The sequence below is a fragment of the Hypanus sabinus genome, chromosome 7, assembly GCF_030144855.1.
Source record: "Hypanus sabinus isolate sHypSab1 chromosome 7, sHypSab1.hap1, whole genome shotgun sequence".
NCBI lineage: Eukaryota > Metazoa > Chordata > Chondrichthyes > Myliobatiformes > Dasyatidae > Hypanus > Hypanus sabinus.
This window is the reverse complement of record NC_082712.1, coordinates 30,317,057-30,336,656: the sequence shown is the minus strand read 5'-3', so window position 1 is coordinate 30,336,656 and position 19,600 is coordinate 30,317,057. Positions and strand designations below refer to the sequence as shown.

At 42.8% G+C, this 19,600-nt stretch overlaps 1 protein-coding gene across 7 annotated transcripts in view; it reads right to left on the bottom strand.

Annotated features, from left to right (window-relative positions):
* The window catches only part of LOC132396634 (storkhead-box protein 2-like), a 322,374-nt gene that overhangs the window by 21,645 nt on the left and 281,129 nt on the right, over positions 1–19,600 (bottom strand). For 6 of the 7 annotated variants that reach the window (XM_059974343.1, XM_059974345.1, XM_059974349.1 and 3 more), the window contains exon 2: positions 14,515–14,667. In XM_059974343.1, the coding sequence (XP_059830326.1) occupies positions 14,515–14,667 (153 nt within the window). Of the gene's footprint in view, positions 1–14,514; positions 14,668–18,633; positions 18,773–19,600 lie in introns of those variants that run through there. The other variant, XM_059974350.1, reaches the window with a different exon arrangement.

The window sequence follows — 19,600 nt, the reverse complement described above, 5'->3', positions numbered from 1 at the left end:
CTAAATACCAACAACAGCCTATGGTGTATGAAAATTGCAATTTTAAAATTGGATTTGTTCCAAGTAAAGCTTGTTCACAATATTCCATATTTGCATACTGCTGCTCTATGTACTTACATTGGCTATTAATTATAAAGTTAATTTGTGTTAACAGCTGTTGAGGAAACAGGCTTTTCATGTAGCATCAAATCACATATGGCATCTTTGTTGATTTTGTGAATTATTACACCGATACAAATAAATTGCCACTGAATAATTATTACTGAAGGATCCAGAATTAACATCCTTATGCCCAGAAGCTCAAAATATTGCTTTCATTACTGGTTTACTGAAATACTACCTTATTGTAGATTTAGTAAGACCATTAGACATAGGAGCAATAATTAGGCCATTTGGCCCATCATGTCTGCTTGCCAATCATGGCTGATTAATTATCCTACTCAACACCATTCCCCTGCCTTCTCCCTATAACTTTTGACACCCATACTAATCAAGGACCTATCAACCTCTGCTTTAAGTACACCCAATAACTTGGCCGTCTGTGGCAATGAATTCTATAGACTCACTACCCTATGGCTAAAGAAATTCCTCCTCAGCTCTGTTCTCAAGGGATATCCTTGTATTCCGAGGCTGTGCCCTCTGGCCCTCAACTCCCTCCCCCCCCCCAACTACTGGAAACATCCAGTCTATGTCAGCCTTTCAATATTTGATAGGTTTCAATGAGATTCCCTCCTCATTCTTCTAAATTCCAGTGAGTACAAGCCCAGAGCCATCAAATGTTCTTCACATGTTAACCGTTTAATTCTTGGGATCATTCTCATGAATCTCCTCTGGACCCCCTCCAATTCAAGCACATTTTGCTTCAATGCGGGGCCCAGAACTGCACACAATAGTCCAAATGTGGTCTGACCAAGGCCTCAGCATTACATCCATGCCTTACGCACATGCTAAGCTGCTGCTTCATGTGGAACTCCATCATTGTCACTTTGTTCCAGGGACGGCCGTGTCTCAGCTTGTAGCAGCTCAGTCCCCGTCTAGAGACCAGACAGCAACATGTCAAACTGTCGCTGCAGAGTGCTACTGGAGGAGCACCGAGCTGCGGCAGGGCTCTCCAGCTTCTGGGAAATGAAAACAGAAAATGCCAGAAATATCGGTGGGATCGGGAACAGTGTATGTTGAGGCGGGTGAAAAGTAATGGAGTTAATGCTGCAGGTTGATCAGAAAGCTTTCTGGTGCAGGGAAATGGAGGGAGTAGGAAGCGGAAATGTGATGATCAACAGGCAGAGAGATAAATAACTGCATCTCAGGCCACTGCTCTTATACTGAGAGTAAGGTGAACATAGAACATTACAGCCCAGTACAGTACAGTACAGGCCTTTCAATCTACGACGTTCTACTGAACCTTTAGAACTTCTGTAAAATGAATCTAAACTTTCCATCCTACATAGCCCCATATTTTTTCTATCATCCATATGACTTTCTAAGGGTCTCTTAAAAGCACCTGAAAGGGAGCTTTTTTTTAAATAACCTGGCCAACATTTAATCTCAAACAAACTTCACTCACATCTAGGAAATGGGATGATCTGAAGGCAATACTGCTACGGGACTTTGCTGTGCACAAATCAGCACAAGTTCTCATGACCATTGGCTCCGTATAAGGGCTTGAGTTAATCGCCATTGGCATAGCTCAAGGCTGAGAAAGGCAAGTTCTTTGTTCCAAGTTTCATTTCTCGAGGCTCCAGATAACTGGAACCTCAGCAGGTGGGACCATCCTGGCTGACATATGTACTTGTGCCGGCAACAGTGGTGGAGGCAGATACGATAGGGTCTTTTAAGAGGCTTTTAGATAGGTACACGGAGCTTAGTAAAATAGAGGGCTATAGGTAAGCCTAGTAATTTCTAAGGTAGGGACATGTTCGGCACAACTTTGTGGGCCGAAGAGCCTGTATTGTGCTGTAGATTTTCTATGTTTCTATGTCTACATTACTGAGATAACCTCCACCCCTCCCTAGACTAAGAAATGGCTATATTGCTAGAAATCAGTTTCAGGATGCTAGGACATCTCAGATGCAGGTGGCAAAAGTTAAATTGGAAATTAAATTAAATTGGCTTATTATTGTCACATGTGAGGTAGAGAGGGAAAACTTTGTACTATCTCTGTACTGGTGTGATGAAACACAGGAAAAGCGACTGCAGACTATAGCATATAGTGTTATAATCACAGAGAACGAGCACTGTGGGCAAGCAATAAGATGCAAGGTCATGATGATGGAAAGTCGACAACTCATATTACCAGGCAAGAGGTCTGTCCAATAGTCTTATAACATTGGGAGTGAAGCTGTCCTTGAGCCTGGTGGCATCCTTTCAGGCTCTTGTATCTTCTGCCTCATAGCATGAGGGGAAAAGAGGGTGGGAGACGTTTTTAATTATGATGGCTGCTTTCTTGAGGCAGTGAGGAGTGTAGAAAGAGTCTATGGAGCAGAGGCTGGTTTCTGTGAATGGGACACAACTCCCTGCAGTTTCTGGCAGTCTTGGGCAGAGCAGCTGCCATCCCAAGCACCCTTCCCATGGAGAGGTTGCTTTCTACTCTGTGTCCCATCACCATCTCTTCACTAGTTCTCACTTAACCAACACCTCAATGTTAAAACTTTCGATCATTTTCAAATCACCACTTGACCTTGCACTTCCATAAACGCCCACAGGATAGTCTATTAAGCATCCAGAAACTGATTCTGGCCCGGTAGCTGTTTTTCCCCAAGCTATTCTAATTTTTTTCTGTAAATCTCTAATATCTCCAGTCAAATTCTTTCTGAAAATTGTGTCAGGGACTGAATCTTGTTTAGCCATATTTTATTTTGGACTGAAGCCTGGATTTGCTCTGGAGCCAGAAAAGCTAATGAGCAAAGTTAAGGGCTAATGCATGTGACAGATTTGAGTTGTTTATTTTTTCCTGTTCTATTCCCCCTGCTGCAAATACTTCCAGTTCCCCACAGGCACTAAAGCAACATTTCTTGTTGCTGTCTCTGTCCAAGAAATTATGTGGAGAATTGTGAGTCTATGCAACTACTAAGAAGGAAGAGGAAGAGGTTTATGCTTCATGGCCAAAACTGATCGTCCCCTCACCTGACTTTTAATACAGAGGAATACCACTGCACATGGAGACACAATGGGAACATAAAATGGGAACTGCTTTCAGCATTAGTTTAGGGGCACCATCCACCAGGGAAGGGGGTATTTGCAGCTACATCAGAGGGTATGTGGAGGCAGGATCGTGGTCAGTGAGGCCAGAGTCACAGTGGAAAAAAGTGGTGGGCCAACCCTGGGCGTTCCAATTGTAACATTGGAACTGGAAGTTATTGGGCTCAGCTCTCGTTGTTGCAGGAGTGATCTCTCACTCACTGGGCCAGAGAGTCTGTCTGAGATACTGAAGTGCTGGCTTGTCGACAGTAATTTGATAAGACTCTGGATCAAAGTCTCTTAGGGATTGTTGCTTGCAGGGTGAGGTTTGGGGAGGGGGTGATTTTCCTGAAGCAGATGGGGCAGAGTTGGGAGTCGATACTTTTGCTGAAGCTTGTACAAAGGGAAAGGAGGGGTGCTGGAGGGGCTTTGATGTTTCTATCATTCATTCTATGGAGTTTCTTTGTTTTGTGGATATCTGTGAAGAGGACAAATTTCAGGTTGTGTACTGTATACATACTCTGATATTAAAAGTACTTTTGAACCATAAAATGCAAGATACCAGAGCAGGGGTAGGCTCTCTAACCATTTGAGATGTCTTCACATTTCATCATGTTCAAGAAAATTCATTGATATGTTCCTGCACTATCCAAATATCCCTTGATTTTCATTAATATGCAGAAATCTGTCAACTCAAGTCAAGTCGAATTTATTGCCAAGTACACAAGTAGAGTGGGGTAGAGGTTTTAAATAAACTTGTTTGCAGCAGCATCACAGGCATATAGGTACCGACAATACAGAGTATAAATTATACTAGATAATGAAGAGAGACAAAACATAAAAGGCTGCAAAAACAAGACCATATTACAAAGAGACAAGTCCACAGTGGAGCAGGAGTCCACTGCTGAAGAACAGTTAGGGTTGTGCAGGTTTGATCTAGAAACTGGAATCTCTGCTTTGAATGAACTTCCACACTGCTCTGGGACAGAAGATTCAGCACTCTCTGTCTGAAGCAAATTTTGCTCATCTCGTTTCCAAATGGCCTGCCTCCTTATTCTGAGATTGTGACCCCTGGTTCTTAACTCTTCAGGCAGGGGAAACTTCTTCCCTGCATGATGTAAGAATTTTGTAAATTTCAATGAGATCTTATCTCATTTTAAACTCCGGAGAATATATGCTTAGTCTGCTCAATCTCTCTTCACATTACAAACACTATTGCTGGAAGCAGTTTAGCAAGTCTTTGGTGTAATCCATCCAGGGCAAGCTTATTTTTGTTTAGGTAAGATGGCAAAATCATGGACAATAATTCAGATGCAAAATCTCACCACATCTTATAATCAATATCTTTTCTCCTAATGAAAAGCCTTTTGTAATAATGACCAACATACTATGTCTTTCTTACAGATTAATATATCTGCATTTTGCCTTTCACTGATTGGTACACAATGATGCACAAATACCTATGAACATTAACATTACCCAATCACTCATAGATAAAAACACTCTCGCTTTCTGTTCATTTTCCACATTATATTTCATGTGCCATGTAATTTCCCAGTCAGTTTGATTTATAACCTTGATTCCTACTCACATTCTTCTCCTTACTCACAATACCTCCTAACAAACAACACTAACAATGGAGAGGCCAGCAAAAGGTGGACAAGGTAAACTGAGTCAAAGCACAGTCAAGGCAAAGTCATGGTGTCCCTGAGAATGAGGGAAGTCCCGATGTTTGATCGATTTAAGTGCTTGGTTGAAATGGAAAGGTCGGGTATGGGCAGAATCATGGTGGTGGGGTCCAGGCCCCAGAGTGAAGAACATTTGGATGATTTAAACACCGGGCCAGAAAAGGACCAGAGGCGAGGCAAGGGCTGGTTATGCTTGCTGCTCTGCGACATTTCCATAGCTCTACGCTGAATGTCCGAGCTGGCCGTAGAGATGCCTCTGTGCATCTAAGGTCTGCGATGGACTATGTCTGTTGCCTGATCCAGCTGCAGTGATGTTTGGCTTTGCGTCATTCGTAAATATCTAGTTCTGAATGCTATTTGCTTACTTTTATTGTTTACACAACTTGTTTGTTTTCCCCCTCTCTGCATTGGGAGTTTGACAGTTGTCTTTTTTGTAATGGGTTCTGTCCGGGTTTCGTTGTTTTAAAGCTGCCTGTAAAATGACAAATCTCAAGGCTGTATAATATGTACACACTTTGATAATAAATGTACTTTGAACCTTGAATCTTCTCTATGGGAAAATACAAGTACATCACCAATGTCGCCTGTGGCTTATCTAAATTAATTTATTTATTTATTTATTGAGATACAGCACGAACTGGCCCTACCGGCCTTCAAACCACGCCACCCAGCAAACCAGATTTAACCCTAACCTCATCACAGGACAATTTACAATGACCAATTAACCAATTAAATAGAGATAAAACTGAACAAATAGCAGAAAATATTGGGGTAGTATTAGATAAGTGCCTCAACAATAGCGGCAATGCAGTGCCTAAATCAGAAGATGCACGTAACAAGGATAATGCAATAATTATGAAAGGTTTTAAGCTATATATAGACTGGGCAAATCTACCTGGCAGCAATAGAATGAGTGCCACTGAGTCGTGGCTTTCTATATCAGTATTTTGATTGAGGACAACACCAATCGAAGTAAATAAACAGTTGACGTTTTGGGTAGAGACCCTTTTTCAGGGCCTGTCCCAAAGAAGTGTCTCAGCCTGAAATGCTAACCGTTTATTAATTTCCATAGATGCTGCCTTACCTACTGGAGTTCCTCCAGTATTTTGTATGAGTTCCTTCTTGTGCTTTTGACTGAGGAACCAACAAGTCAACAGGCCACCTTAGATCTAGTGCCAGCCAATGAGAAACTATAATCAAGTAGTGAAGTGGTTTTAGGGAACTGTGATCATAATATGTTAAAATTTCATATAAAAATTAAACTGATTTAGTTGGATCTAAAACTGGATAGTAAATTAGAATAAAGCGAACTATAGAGAAACTGTATTAAAAGACAAGAAAGTAAACCAGCAAGTGTACATTTAAGGAATGAAAGCACAGTCTAATGTAATATGGATCTCTTCAAGGCAAAAGTACACAAACAGGTAAGTGCCCAGTCACAAAAGTGACCCTGACCTGGAATTTCACGCTGACTTCTGCTCTCGGGGTCTCACGATTGGCTGCTAATCAATATACCAAGGAAGCGGCCTAGAGGACCAGCACGCCTTCAGGGTTACAGGATTTCGTGGTTCTGGAGGTGGGTGGATGAGTTCAGTGCCTCCGCAGGAACCTGGGAGACGGAAGATCGGAAACAGCGAGCTGGCTGTGTGCCCAGAGACCCAAGTTCTTTGGGCACAGAGCTTGGAAAAAGCGACGCAACAGACTTTTAACATCATAACACTTTGTTATGTCTCCCCGCTCACTATGAAACGGGGACACCTTTTTTTCCTTATTAGGGAGAACGAGATAGAGCCTGTGGTATGTTAAACTACTGGGTGAATGAGTAGTTTTTGGGGTACTGCAAGTGTCTTTATTGATACTTTGCTGCATGCCTGAGTGCTCGGTAGGGGGTACAGATGCTTTTTTTGCTGGGGGGGGGGGAAGAATCATTGCTATGTTGCTGCTTATAACCATATAACAATTACAGCATGGAAACAGGCCATCTCGGCCCTTCTAGTCCGTGCAGAATGCTTACTCTGACCTAGTCCCACAGACCTGCACTCAGCCCATAACCCTCCATTCCTTTCCTGTCCCTATACCTATCCAATTTTACTTTAAATGACAATACCGAACCTGCCTCTACCACTTCTACTGGAAGCTCGTCCCACACAGCTACCACTCTCTGAGTAAAGAAATTCCCCCTCATGTTACCCTTAAACTTTTGCCCCCTAACTCTCAACTTAGGTCCTCGTTTGAATCTCCCCTACCCTCAATGGAAAAAGCCTATCCACGTCAATTCGATCTATCCCCCTCATAATTTTAAATACCTCTATCAAGTCCCCCCTCAACCTTCTATGCTTCAAAGAATAAAGACCTAACTTGTTCAATCTTTCCCTGTAACCTAGGTGCTGAAACCCAGGTAACATTCTAGTAAATCTTCTCTGTACTCTCTCTATTTTGTTGACATCTTTCCTATAATTCGGTGATCAGAACTGTACACAATACTCCAAATTCAGCCTTACCAATGCCTTCTACAATCTTAACATTGCATCCCAACTCCTACACTCAATGCTCTGATTTATAAAGGCCAAAATACCAAAAGCTTTTTACACCACCCTATCCACATGAGATTCCACCTTCAGGGAACTATGCACTATTATCCCTAGATCACTCTGTTCTACTGCATTCTTCCATGCCCTACCATTTACCATGTATGTCCTATTTGGATTATTCCTACCAACATTTAGCACCTCACACTTAACAGCATTAAACTCCATCTGCAATCATTCAGCCCACTCTTCTAACTGGCCTAAATGTCTCTGCATGCTTTGAAAACCTACTTCATTATCCACAATGCCACCTACCTTAGTATCACCTGCATACTTACTAATCCAATTTACCACCCCATCATCCAGATCATTAATGTATATGACAAACAACATTGGATCCAATACAGATCCCTGAGGCACACCACTACTCACCGGCCTGCAACCTGACAAACAGTTATTCACCACTACTCTCTGGCATCTCCCATCCAGCCACTGTTGAATCCATTTTACTACTTCAATATTAATACCTAACGATTGAACCTTCCTAACTAACCTTCCATACGGAACCTTGTCAAAGGCCTTACTGAAGTCCATATAGACATCATCCACTGCTTTACCCGTCAACTTTCCTCGTAATCTCTTCAAAAAATTCAGTAAGATTTGTCAAACATGACCTTCCACACACAAATCCATGTTGACTGTTCCTAATCAGACCCTGTCTATCCAGATAATTATATGAACCATTTCTAAGAATACTTTCCAATAAGTTACCTGCCACTGATGTCAAACTGACAGGTCTATAATTGCTAGGTTTGCTCTTAGAACCCTTTTTAAACAATGGAACCACATGAGCAATACGCCAATCCTCCAGCACCATCCCTGTTTCTAATGACGTTTGAAATATTTCTGTCAGAGCCCCTGTTATTTCTACACTAACCTCCCTTAAGGTCCTAGGGAATATCCTGTCAGGACCTGGAGATTTATCCACTTTTATATTCCTTAAAAGCGCCAGTAGTTCCTCCTCTTTAATTGTCATAGTTTCCATAACTTCCCTACTTGTTTCCCTTACCTTACACAATTCAATATCCTTCTCCTTAGTGAATGCCGAAGTAAAGAAATTGTTCAAAATCTCCCCCATCTCTTTCAGCTCCAAACTCCAAACCATCCATCCCTTTTACAGAATGGGCTTCCCAGTCTATGTGTGGAAAATTAAAATCTCCCACAATCACAACCCTGTGCTTACTACAAATATCTGCTATCTCCTTGCAAATTTGCTCCTCCAATTCTCGCTCCCCATTAGGTGGTCTATAATACACCCCTATAAGTGTTACTACACCTTTCCCCTTCCTCAATTCCACCAAATAGCCTCGCTAGACGAGCCCTCAAATCTATCCTGCCAGAGCACCGCTGCAATATTTTCTCTGCCAAGCAACACAACACCTCCCCCTCTTGTCCCTCCGATTCTGTCACACCTGAAGCAACGAAATCCAGGAATATTTAGTTGCCAATCACATCCTTCCTGCACCCATGTTTCACTAATAGCTACAACATCATATTTCCAGGTATCAATCCATGCTCTAAGCTCATCCACCTTTCTTACAATGCTCCTAGCATTAAAATAAATGTATATAAGAAATTCTCTACCTCTTCCTCTCTGCTTATTTCTAACAGTACAAAGAATTTTACTGTCTTCTTTTTCTTCCTTCTCCCATACATCTGTTCCTACACTCTGGTTCTCCAGCCCCCTCATATCTAGTTGAAATCCACTGAAGCCTCTCTAGCAAACCTACCTGCAAGAATATTTGTCCCCCACCAGTTCAGATGTAAACCGTCCTGGTGGAACAGGTCCCACCTTTCCTGGATAACTGCCCAATTATCTATAAATCTGAAACCCTCCCTCCTGCTCCATGTCTTCAGTCACGTGTTGATCTGCACTATCTTACTATTTCTAAACCCACCTGCACGTGGCACTGGTAGCAATCCTGAGATTGCTATCCTGGAGGTCCTGTCCTTTAACTTGGCACCTAGCTCCCTAAACTCACCTTTCAGGACCTTCTCACTCTTCCTACCCATGTCATTGGTTCCTACATGGACCACGACATCCAGTTGCTCACCCTCCCTCTTGAGAATACTGAGAACTCGATTCGAGATATCGCGGACCCTGGCACCAGGGAGGCAACAGACCATCTGGGATTCTCGATCTCTTCCACAAAACCTCCTATCTGTCCCCCTAACTATTGAATTCCCCTATCACTACTGCTCCCCTCTTTTCCCTCCTTCCCTTCTGAGCTGAGGGTCCAGTTTTGGTGCCAGAGACGCAACCACTGTAAGTTGTCCCTGGTAGGTTGTGCCCACCAACAGTATCCAAAATGGTATACTTATTGTTGATGGGAATGGCCACAGGGGTGCTCTGCTCTTCCTGTCTATTCCCCTTCCCTCTCCTGACAGTCACCCAACTACCTGTCTCCTGACTCCTAGGGGTGACTATCTCCCTGAAACTCCTGTCTATTTCTGTCTCTGCCTCCTGAATGATCTGAAGTTCATCCAGCTCCAGCTCCAGTTCCCTAACACGGTTTGTCAGGAGCTGCAGCTGGATGAACCTTTTGCAGGTGTAGTCATCAGGGACAGCTGTGCTCGCCCTGACTTCCCGCATACTGCAAATGGAGCACTCAGCTGCCTCAACTGCTGCCTCCATTACCTGCTCCTAATCTAACTAGATTAATTAAAGGAGTTTACCCGGCCTTACCTCACCTGGAGTGAAGCTCGTACTCAGCCTCTGCTCACTATTAAAAATTCTCCCGCTGCCTCACGGGCCGACTTTCACGCGCTTGCGCAGTCGTGCCCCGTCCAACCTCGCCTCTGCCAGATTGATCCAAATCCATCCCACTCTTCCTCAGTCCACTCCAACAATGGCCGCTGTATATGGCGGTCTTTCTTTTTAAACCTTTGGAGTGCTACGTCACGCGCCTGCGCAGTCCAGCCTCCTTGCCACAATCAGTTAAGAAAGACAGCCTCTCTCCGAGCTTCTTTTACCTCTTCCTTCTCCGCCTCTTGCTGCGATTTCTTATGCTTATGCACGGGAGGGGGAGCTGGGGGGGGGGGGGCTTTGGGGTTCCAACATTTAACTCATTCATTCTTTGGGGGCTGTTTTTGTGAATGGTTGTGAAGAAAAAGAATTCCAGGATGTATTTTGTATATATTTCTCTGACATTAAATGTACCTTGGAACCTTTGAAAATGTATACGCAAAGATTGGGAAAATTTCAGGATTCTGCAAGGGAGCTCCAAAAAAGACCAAGTAAAGAATAAATAGAATATTCCCTCAAGGCAGGCTAACATAGAAGAATTGATTGCATGGGGTCCAGGGGAAGATCGCAGACTGGATTCATAATTGGCTCAGTGGTAGGATGGTCAAAGGTTGTTTCTCAGACTGGAGGTCTGTGTCTAGTGCTGTGAACAGGAGTTGTGCAGGTACATTTGCTGATTGTATTTTCTATACAGGTGGCCCCCGTTTTCCGAATGTTCACTTTATGACAACTCGCTGTTATGAAGGACCTACATTGGTACCTGTTTTCGCTAACCAAAGAGGATATTCGCTTTAACGAAAAAAAAGGACGCCCGCTTTATAAGTGTGTTTACCTGAGAAAGACTACCATGACTGTGAAGCCTTGTGCGGGCAGTTGTTTGCGCATGCATGTATGTGCATACGCATGTGTGTACATATGCGTATATGTGCGTAGGTGTGTACGTGCACATGCATGTATTTCCTCCATTTTTTTCCTCCAAATCGATTTTGGCTCTCTGCCTTCCTGATTTTGATAAGTGAAACTACAATACATACAATATTTCTACTTTATGTAGGCTGTATATTTATCATTTCATTCCTGCTTTTACTATATGTTCGTGTTATTTTAGGTTTTATGTGTTCTTTGGTATGATTTGGTAGGTTTTTTTTGGGTCTGGGAACACTCAAAAATTTTTCCCATATAAATTAATGGTAATTGCTTCTTCGCTTTACAACATTTCTGCTTACAAACGGTTTCAGAGGAACACTCTTACCTTCAGATAGCGAGGGAAACAGAAACGTTTTGGATGTGAATGTATAAGACTTGGTTAGTAAGTCTGTGAATGATACTAAATTAGGTGGTCTTGTAGATGGTGTAGAAGGTTATGAAACAATGGGGGTGCATCTTCATCAGCTTAGTATGCGGGCTGACTGGCAAATGGGAAGTTAAGATGCAGTTATACATGATATTGGTGAGGCTTCTCTTGGTGCCTTGTGTATAGTTTTGGTAATATATTTATAGTAAAGATATTAGCAAAAGCTGTTACCGCTGGCAGCGGAGGCCAAGATATCTGGTATATTTAAGGCAGAGGTTGATAGATTCTTGATTAGTCTGGGCATGAAGGAATTTGGGGAGAAGGTGGGAGACTGGGGCTGAGAGAGAAATGGATCAGCCATAATGAAATGGTGGAGAAATCTCAATGGGCCAAATGGCCTATTTCTGCTTCTACATCTTATGGTTATTAAACTAGAAAGAGTGCCAAAAAGTTTGGATAAGCATATGGATGAGAGTTTAATAGAGGGGACTAAGCAGAAGACTAGTTAGGGTAAGCTGCCTGTTACTGTGCTGTAGTGCTTGATGAACTTATGACTCTATAAAAGATATACCAGGATATTTCCTAGACTTGGGGGCCTGAATTACAAGAAGAGGTTGCACAGAGTTGGAACTTATTCCCTGAAGCACAGGAGATTGAGAGGTGACAAGCACTTCAGCAAGGGAAATCAAAAGGCAAAAAGGTGCCTTGTGTACAAAGCACAAAACATTAGCAAATAGGTGCAGTAAGTAACCCAGAAGCAAATAGCATATTCTTCTTTATTGCGAAAGGTTTGAATATTATATATAACAAAAAGAGATTTTGTTACAGATGCACAGGGTGCAGGTCAGGCTATACCTGAAGTGCTGCACACCATTTTGGTGTGAAAAGATTCAGATTCATTTATTTACCACACATAAATCAAAACATACAGTGAAATACATCGTTTTCATTAATTGCCAAAGCAACCCAAGGATGTGCCACACATTGTAGTGCCAACAGAGTTTGCCCACAGTTTTCAGCAGAACAACACAAGCAACAACAACAGCAATAAAACAAATCAAAAACAAGTGAAGCATACAGTAGCACTGGACTTAATCCTCCGGAGATTCACCAGGCGATTTCCTGGGATGGCAGGAGGCAGTCCTATCAGAAGAGGTAAAAAGCTTGGATCTAAATTCTTTGGAGTTTAGAAAGACAGAGAAGGAATTTGTAGAGGGTGCATTTTGGGATACTTGCACTAATTGGGAAGCCTTAGATAAGAGGACATAATGCACAAATGTTCCGCCACAAGCCCTGGCTCTGCTGCTCTTCCTCCTCCAGTTTCATCACCAGTCCTTTGTAATGTCATTACTAAGGGTAACTATCAATACCTGTATTCTTGAGGCATCAATAAGCTGCCTTCAGTGAGGACGAGTACTGACTATTACTATTGCTGATATATATTACTTGTCAGCCCAAAAGAAAAACATACAATCATATATTAAATATGCAGGTCATATCAAAGAGTAATAATTCTGGCAGTCCATTTGCACGACCTAGTTAATGTGATCTAGTTATTTTTCAATGTGATCTTTCCCAGCATGAAACACCATTTTAAACACATTGGGTAGTCACTCATACTGGGCACTTCTAGCTCTGGCTCCTTCCTGTGCCTTTGATATGATTAAGCATGGGATGACATCCTAACAAAAGCAATGCTTCTCTTGGAGCACTGCAGTGTAACCAGGATAACAATGGGCAGGCCCAAGATGACGGGGTCCTGCCCATCCTCCCACTCTCAAATGGGGCTGCCTTCAGGCAAATCGCTGTTTGCCTTTAATTGTTCTCCACACCTCCCCCCCCCCCCCTCAACCTTCCCACTACCTTCCTGAAATCCCTGTGACCCCCCTGGCTCACTCAAACCTGCACTTCTTGTGGCCTGACCTCAGTCTCCCAATTGTACTGCTGGAGTACAGTGACCAAACCAGATGATTCTACCCGGCTGCAGTACCCATCCCAGATATCCATCTGCTGCAGTAGAATTTCAAGGCCTCCTTGCCGTCTATAGTCAGGCAATTTGGCAATTCCGGAATGAGACTACAAAAGATTGCCCACAAACAACCCTGGAAATTGGACATTGTAAAATCTAAAACAAACCACCTCCTGCAAATTCTAGTTGTACCCAGCAGAAGAATGGATTACAGTTCACCGGTTCGTTTGCAAGTAAAGTTCACCTACTGTGAATTCCCAATATTTCCCTTTATTTATTCTAAACAAGGTTTGTAGAAAGCAAAATTAGGGAGATTTTATTTTTACCATATTCACTTCTCTGGCATTCAAATTAGTGCAAACAACCCAGCAACACTGATATACCACCCAGGTGTACTGCCTTCACTAGAGGACTTCTGCAGTTACACCAAGCATGATTAGATGTAAAAGAAAACAACAGGGAACATTCTTTGTAGAATTATCTAATTGTACAGCTCATAAAGAGACCATTTGGCCCATTGAGGCCATTCTGGTGCCTAGTAAAGAAATCCTGTCAGTTCTGTTCCTGATAGCTCTTCCAATTACCCTCCCTAACTTCCTTCTGAAGGTGATAAACTGATTCGGTTTCATCCACTCTTAGAGGCTGTGTGATCCAATTCATGACTGCTTCCTAAGTAAGATGATTTTTCTTCACAGAAGCCTTTTAACTTTGGCACAAAGATTTTATTTAAATCTGTTTCTTATGGGAGTAACTCCTCTCTATTTCCCTGTTGAAACTTGTCTTTATCTGGCATACCTCTATCTAATCTCCCAAACTTTCTTTTTGCTTAAAGGGAAAATAGCTAACTCTTTATTCTAAGGGTATGACCCCTATTGCAGACAGTCAGTGAAAGCATCATACCTGCCTCAAACCCATGAAAGAATTTTGTACATTTACTCAATCCTGAATGACACTAATAATGGCAAATTACCACAATAAATGCCACTTTACTATTGTAAATTACAACAGTAACAGCAGAGTAATTTAGAAAATAGTTATTGCTGAAAACATACCTGGAAAGCAAGTGGCTAAATGTTCCATGAGGGCCTCATGTGTGACGGGTTTCCTTGAAGCATTCATTGCTGAGATGGCCAAGCAAAGAATTTCCCCAAGTGGAATAAACTGTGACTGACTGATGGGGGACATGCTGATTGGTGACACATCACCTATGGATCAGATACAGAAATAAACTTAATAAGATTTGTTGTAGGAAGACTCAAACCACATTTATCCTATTGAGAGGCAGATTGCCCAGTTCGCACAACTCATAAAATGAACCAGTATTGTTCAGACTGTGTGAACATTAACTGAAGCTTCTGAACTAAAGTGAATCACATGTGAAAAATAAACGTATATAAATATATATAAATCTGACCTACATCTTGTTAACTACCTCTTATTTCTACTGTGTCTCAACCAGAGTGTATTACGAATTCAGTCAATATCTATATGGAATACAATATTGTTATATGTAGGCCAAGAAATGGATTTGCATAATGCAATGCTTTTGGACATCGTACATAAAAAAATTGTACTTTACAGCATGAAATGTCTCTGTTCTCAGAGTGGGTTAATGCAGTCATTTTCAGAAATAAACATTGCTGTGAAAATTTTATGTACCTCAGCACTTTCCAATTTGCCCCATCATATCAATAGCAGCACAACAGTAAAAATTCATCTCAAGTGAGATTATCAGCCGCACTGATCAGTGCATTATTCCCCGATGAGTGAACCTGCTTTTAATAATGCTGAAGGATCACATTAAACAATATTCATAAGGAAAGGTAAATCCATCCAAAAGTCACAGACAGAGTACTAACACAACTGTCTGCCGAGCAAACCTCAAGTAGACCAACTCTGACGAGGATCCCAGTCACTATTCCTCCAGATGGTTTCAGCATGCTCACCCTCAAAATTAATTGGCCAGCAGAGGCAAAATAAATCCAATTATAAAAAAGAGAGACCACATTTGACAGATTGAAGAAAAAATGGAGGAAGACATCTGATCAGAGGTGGCACAAGCAGTAGGAAGTTGCCAGGGAGATATCTGTCAGGGCGTGAGTGCCCATTGTAAGTGCCTACAAGGAAGGAAAATGCTCCTTCTGAGGCTGCAAAGCTGCATATACCAGAATAGATTCCTCATGTCACCAGCAGAGCATAATTTGACTTTGACAATATTTATCTCAGCCCAGGCAGACTAGCAGATTTCCAAGCACAAGAGTCACCTTGCCTCTCGGTTCTAAGACCTGTACCACTTGTGTTTGTTTTCGAGGTACCCAAGCAAACTGTTCTCAAAGTCAGGCTCACCCTCACACACCTTGCATCAGGGTCTTTGAGGGTCGTCCCTAAGGAGTTATGTAGGTTACTCTGCTGCTCAATGTTGCTTTGCAAAAGTCAAAAAAAGTTAAGCCAGTAAACCTGTTTCTCCCCCCAGGAGTAGGTTTAGTCTAGAATTAAAGGGTATTTGTTTAACGAACACACACAAAATGCTGGAGGAACTCAGCAGGCCAGGCAGCATCTATGGAAAACAGTACAGTCAACATTTTGGGGCCGAGACCAAGAAGAAGATGAGTCAAGAGTCGGGGGGGGGGGGGGAAAGAGGGAGAAACACAAAGTGATAGGTGAAACTGGTAAGGGGACAGGGGTAGGAGTGAAGTAAAGGGCTGGGAAGTTGATTGGTGAGAGAGCTACAGGGCAGGAGAAGGGGGAATCTAATAGAAGAGGACAGAAGGCCACGGAAGAAAGAAAAGTGGGAGGGGCACCAGAAAGAGGCGATGGGCATGCAAGGTAAGGTGAAAGAGGGAAATGGGAATGGGAAATTTTGGGGGGGAGGGGGTGCATTACTGGAAGTTCAAGAAATCAGTGTTCGTGCCATCAGGTTGGAGGCTACCCATAAGGTGTTGGTCCTCCAACCTGACTGTGGGCTCACTGCGACAACAGAGGAGGCAATGGGTTGACATGTCGGAATGGGAATTCTTTTCCATAGGTGCTGCCTGGCCTGCTGAGCTCCTTGGATTTCCAGCAGCTGCAGATATTCTCTTGCTTATGACTTGTTTAAGGAGACTGGTAGGCTTTTCATAGACAGGGTGATGGAACAGGCTGACAGAAGAGGAGGTAGTGGCAGATACAACTGCAGCATTAAAAGGTATTTGGATAGGTACCTAAGTAGGGAAGGTGTATGGGAATACAAGCTTTATACGTGGAAAAGGGTTTAATGGTTGGCAGTGCAGTCAGCGTGGATGAGGTAGGCTGATAGTCTGCTTCCATGCTATACGATCCTAAGGTGCAAAGGTGGGGAACCTTCCACCTCTTCCTGAAGATTCTGGGCACGAAATATTGACTGTTTCCCTCCATGGATGCTGCCGACTTGCTGAGTTCCTCCTGTGTGCGTGTGTGCACTGCTCAATATTTCCAACGTCTGTAGACCGCCTTTGATCTCTGTGAATTGCGTGCTCACACTCGGAATGGGGAATGTGGCTGAAGGGTAGGGCTTCCAAAGTTTGGGAATTCATCACAGGCACTTGTAGAAACATTGTAGGTAACTTCCGAGACACAGGGAGACATTAAGTGACTAGAGATGCTGGAATCTGAAGCAAAAAAAAACTGAAGGAACTCAGAAGTTCAGACAGAAATCAACTCAGAAGGAAATGCACAATGTTCTGGGCCAAGATGCTTTATCTGAGTTGTTTTTGAGCCAGAAGAGAGCTGCGTTCTACACACAACGTTCTTCAGAAGCCTGTGCGTATTTCATTCCTCCTTTGGGAGGAGTCTGCCACCTCCCCTCCATCACTGCATCATACACTCATGACTCGGTAACATCCCCCAGTAGCCGAAAGAGAATTGTCTGTATTACACTCCAACCCTCTTGGGGCTTATTCCTCATTCGCAACTACTGTTGTGGAAAATTCACTTGATGTACCTGAAGCAGAGAAGCACTGCATGTGAGAGACTGCAGGCACTGTTTCTGAATCAGTGCTGATGAATTTCACTTTTAGGGGTTCCTAGTCTGGGATCCAGACCCCTCAGTTAGTGGTAGGGGTCCAAGGCATAAATGAAGATAGTGAATCCCTGATTTAAAGCATTAGTGAGACTTTGAACATGGGAAAGAGGTGCAGAGCAATTTCTAAAGGAGTGTCTTTGGTTTATCCAGGGCCAGCTGACTCCAACGCTAACCACAGGAGCGATCTTGGCTGGACTCAGGTTATGAAGGAAAAGCACCTGCTGGTGAACTTAACATCAAGCAATCCCTGAGGCAAGACTGTGTATATAAATGTTGGACAAAGATGTGCTCACATTCAGTTGTGGCCCAATCAGTCTGCAACCAAAATTCAGCAGGACACTGAGCTGGTGTCTGCTTCAACCGTTGCAAGTGTAGTGAGCAATTAAGAAGGCAAATTAAATATTGCAATGGAGCTGCAGTTTAGTGATAGGGAAAAATGATTTGTACCTTGCACAATTTCACAATCAGCAATAAGAAAATGGACTGATAATCAGAATCAGATTTAATGTCACTGGCACATGTTGTGAAATTTGTTGTTTTGTGGCAGTGGTACAATGCCATACATAATTTTAAAAACTATAAATCACAATAAGGAATATTTATAAATTTAAATTAAATCAGTAGTGCAAGAAGTGAGGAAAATAAAAGAGTGAAAATACTGAAGGTTGATGGGTTCATTGTCCATTCAAGTGTTGCTTCCAGTTCAGAAGATGGCATCTCTAACAAAGAGGAACTCCCACTGGGCTACCCTGCTGCATCATCCTTGGTTTGTGCATTCAGAGCTCTGAAGAGACACTAGACCCTGGGACATTTTTCATTGCACAGCATATAACTGAGCAAATGTTGATTTGGAACTACAGGTCTTCCCTGGTTTAGGGGACACCCATACATTCAAATGAGAGTTTGGGAGATTGACAGGGTGGATTTGCTGGCTGCTGAGGAGATGCATGTGTCTTCTGTTGTGTTTGTGACAATATATGGCTGGTGAGTTAAATGCCCTGGTTTACTTCAATTTGCATTTGATTGGCCTATGTTTTTATTGAAATATGTGGGCAGGTGGCCACAGTTTTGACTTACAAACAGTTCAGAGGAACAAAAGCCTGCCGTAACTTGGGGAGAACCTATACAGTACCTATCCATCATTGCTGCCAGGGATAAACCCTGGACTTTCCCCACCCAACAGAACTATAGGAACGCCTTCATCTAGAGCACAGCAGCAGTTCAAGGAAGGCCACTGCAACCTTCTCAAGGACGTCAGAGAATGGGCAATAAATGCGAGCTTTTCCAACAATGCCCAGGACCTGAAAAGTGACAGAAAATGGCAGCTATGAGGAACTTCTGAAACAGTTCTGATGAAATAAAAATTATCAATTGTTTTTATTGATTACACATGTTCACTGACTGTGAGGGGTACCGACCGTTATGACAAGATCACAAAAAGGAGGTTCACTAATTCAAGTTACCCTATGTAAAGAGTCTGAAGACATGATTACTATTAAAAAGGCCAGAAGTAACCCATCACCTTTCCATATCCCAAGATTAACACAAAGATTTATGCTTTACTTGTGTGGTAGCTATTGCTACTTCACACTGACACTGAAGTTCAGACTGTCTACCCGTGTAGGGTAATGTAATGGGTGACAGATGATCCATATTGTTCATAATCAAAATGCTTCTACATAATTCACTAACATCATCACTGAGTTTTGTCTTCACTTTAAAGAGACGGCACCTGACGTAATGACGTCAGCGTAAGGCAACTGCTTTTATTTTAGTTCATCATGGAAGTAAAGGACTGCAGCTTATGTTAAGCACATGTTTTAATCACGGATTCCTACACCTGCACATCTGACATCAGGTATTGTTTGCAGGTGCACCGGGAGGCCTGTATTCATGAATATGGACAAGCTCCCGCACCAGCTGAGTCCCTCTTAATGCCATTGTTTCCCACAGCAGAAATCAACCAAAAGGCAGACAAGTACATGGCAAAAACGCCTTCCCACTTACACATGGGGGGGGGGGGGGGGAGGAGGGGGAGAGGGGAGAGAGCAGGGGTGGAGCGTGGGAGGGGGGAAGAGTGAGAGGAGGAGGGGAGTGGA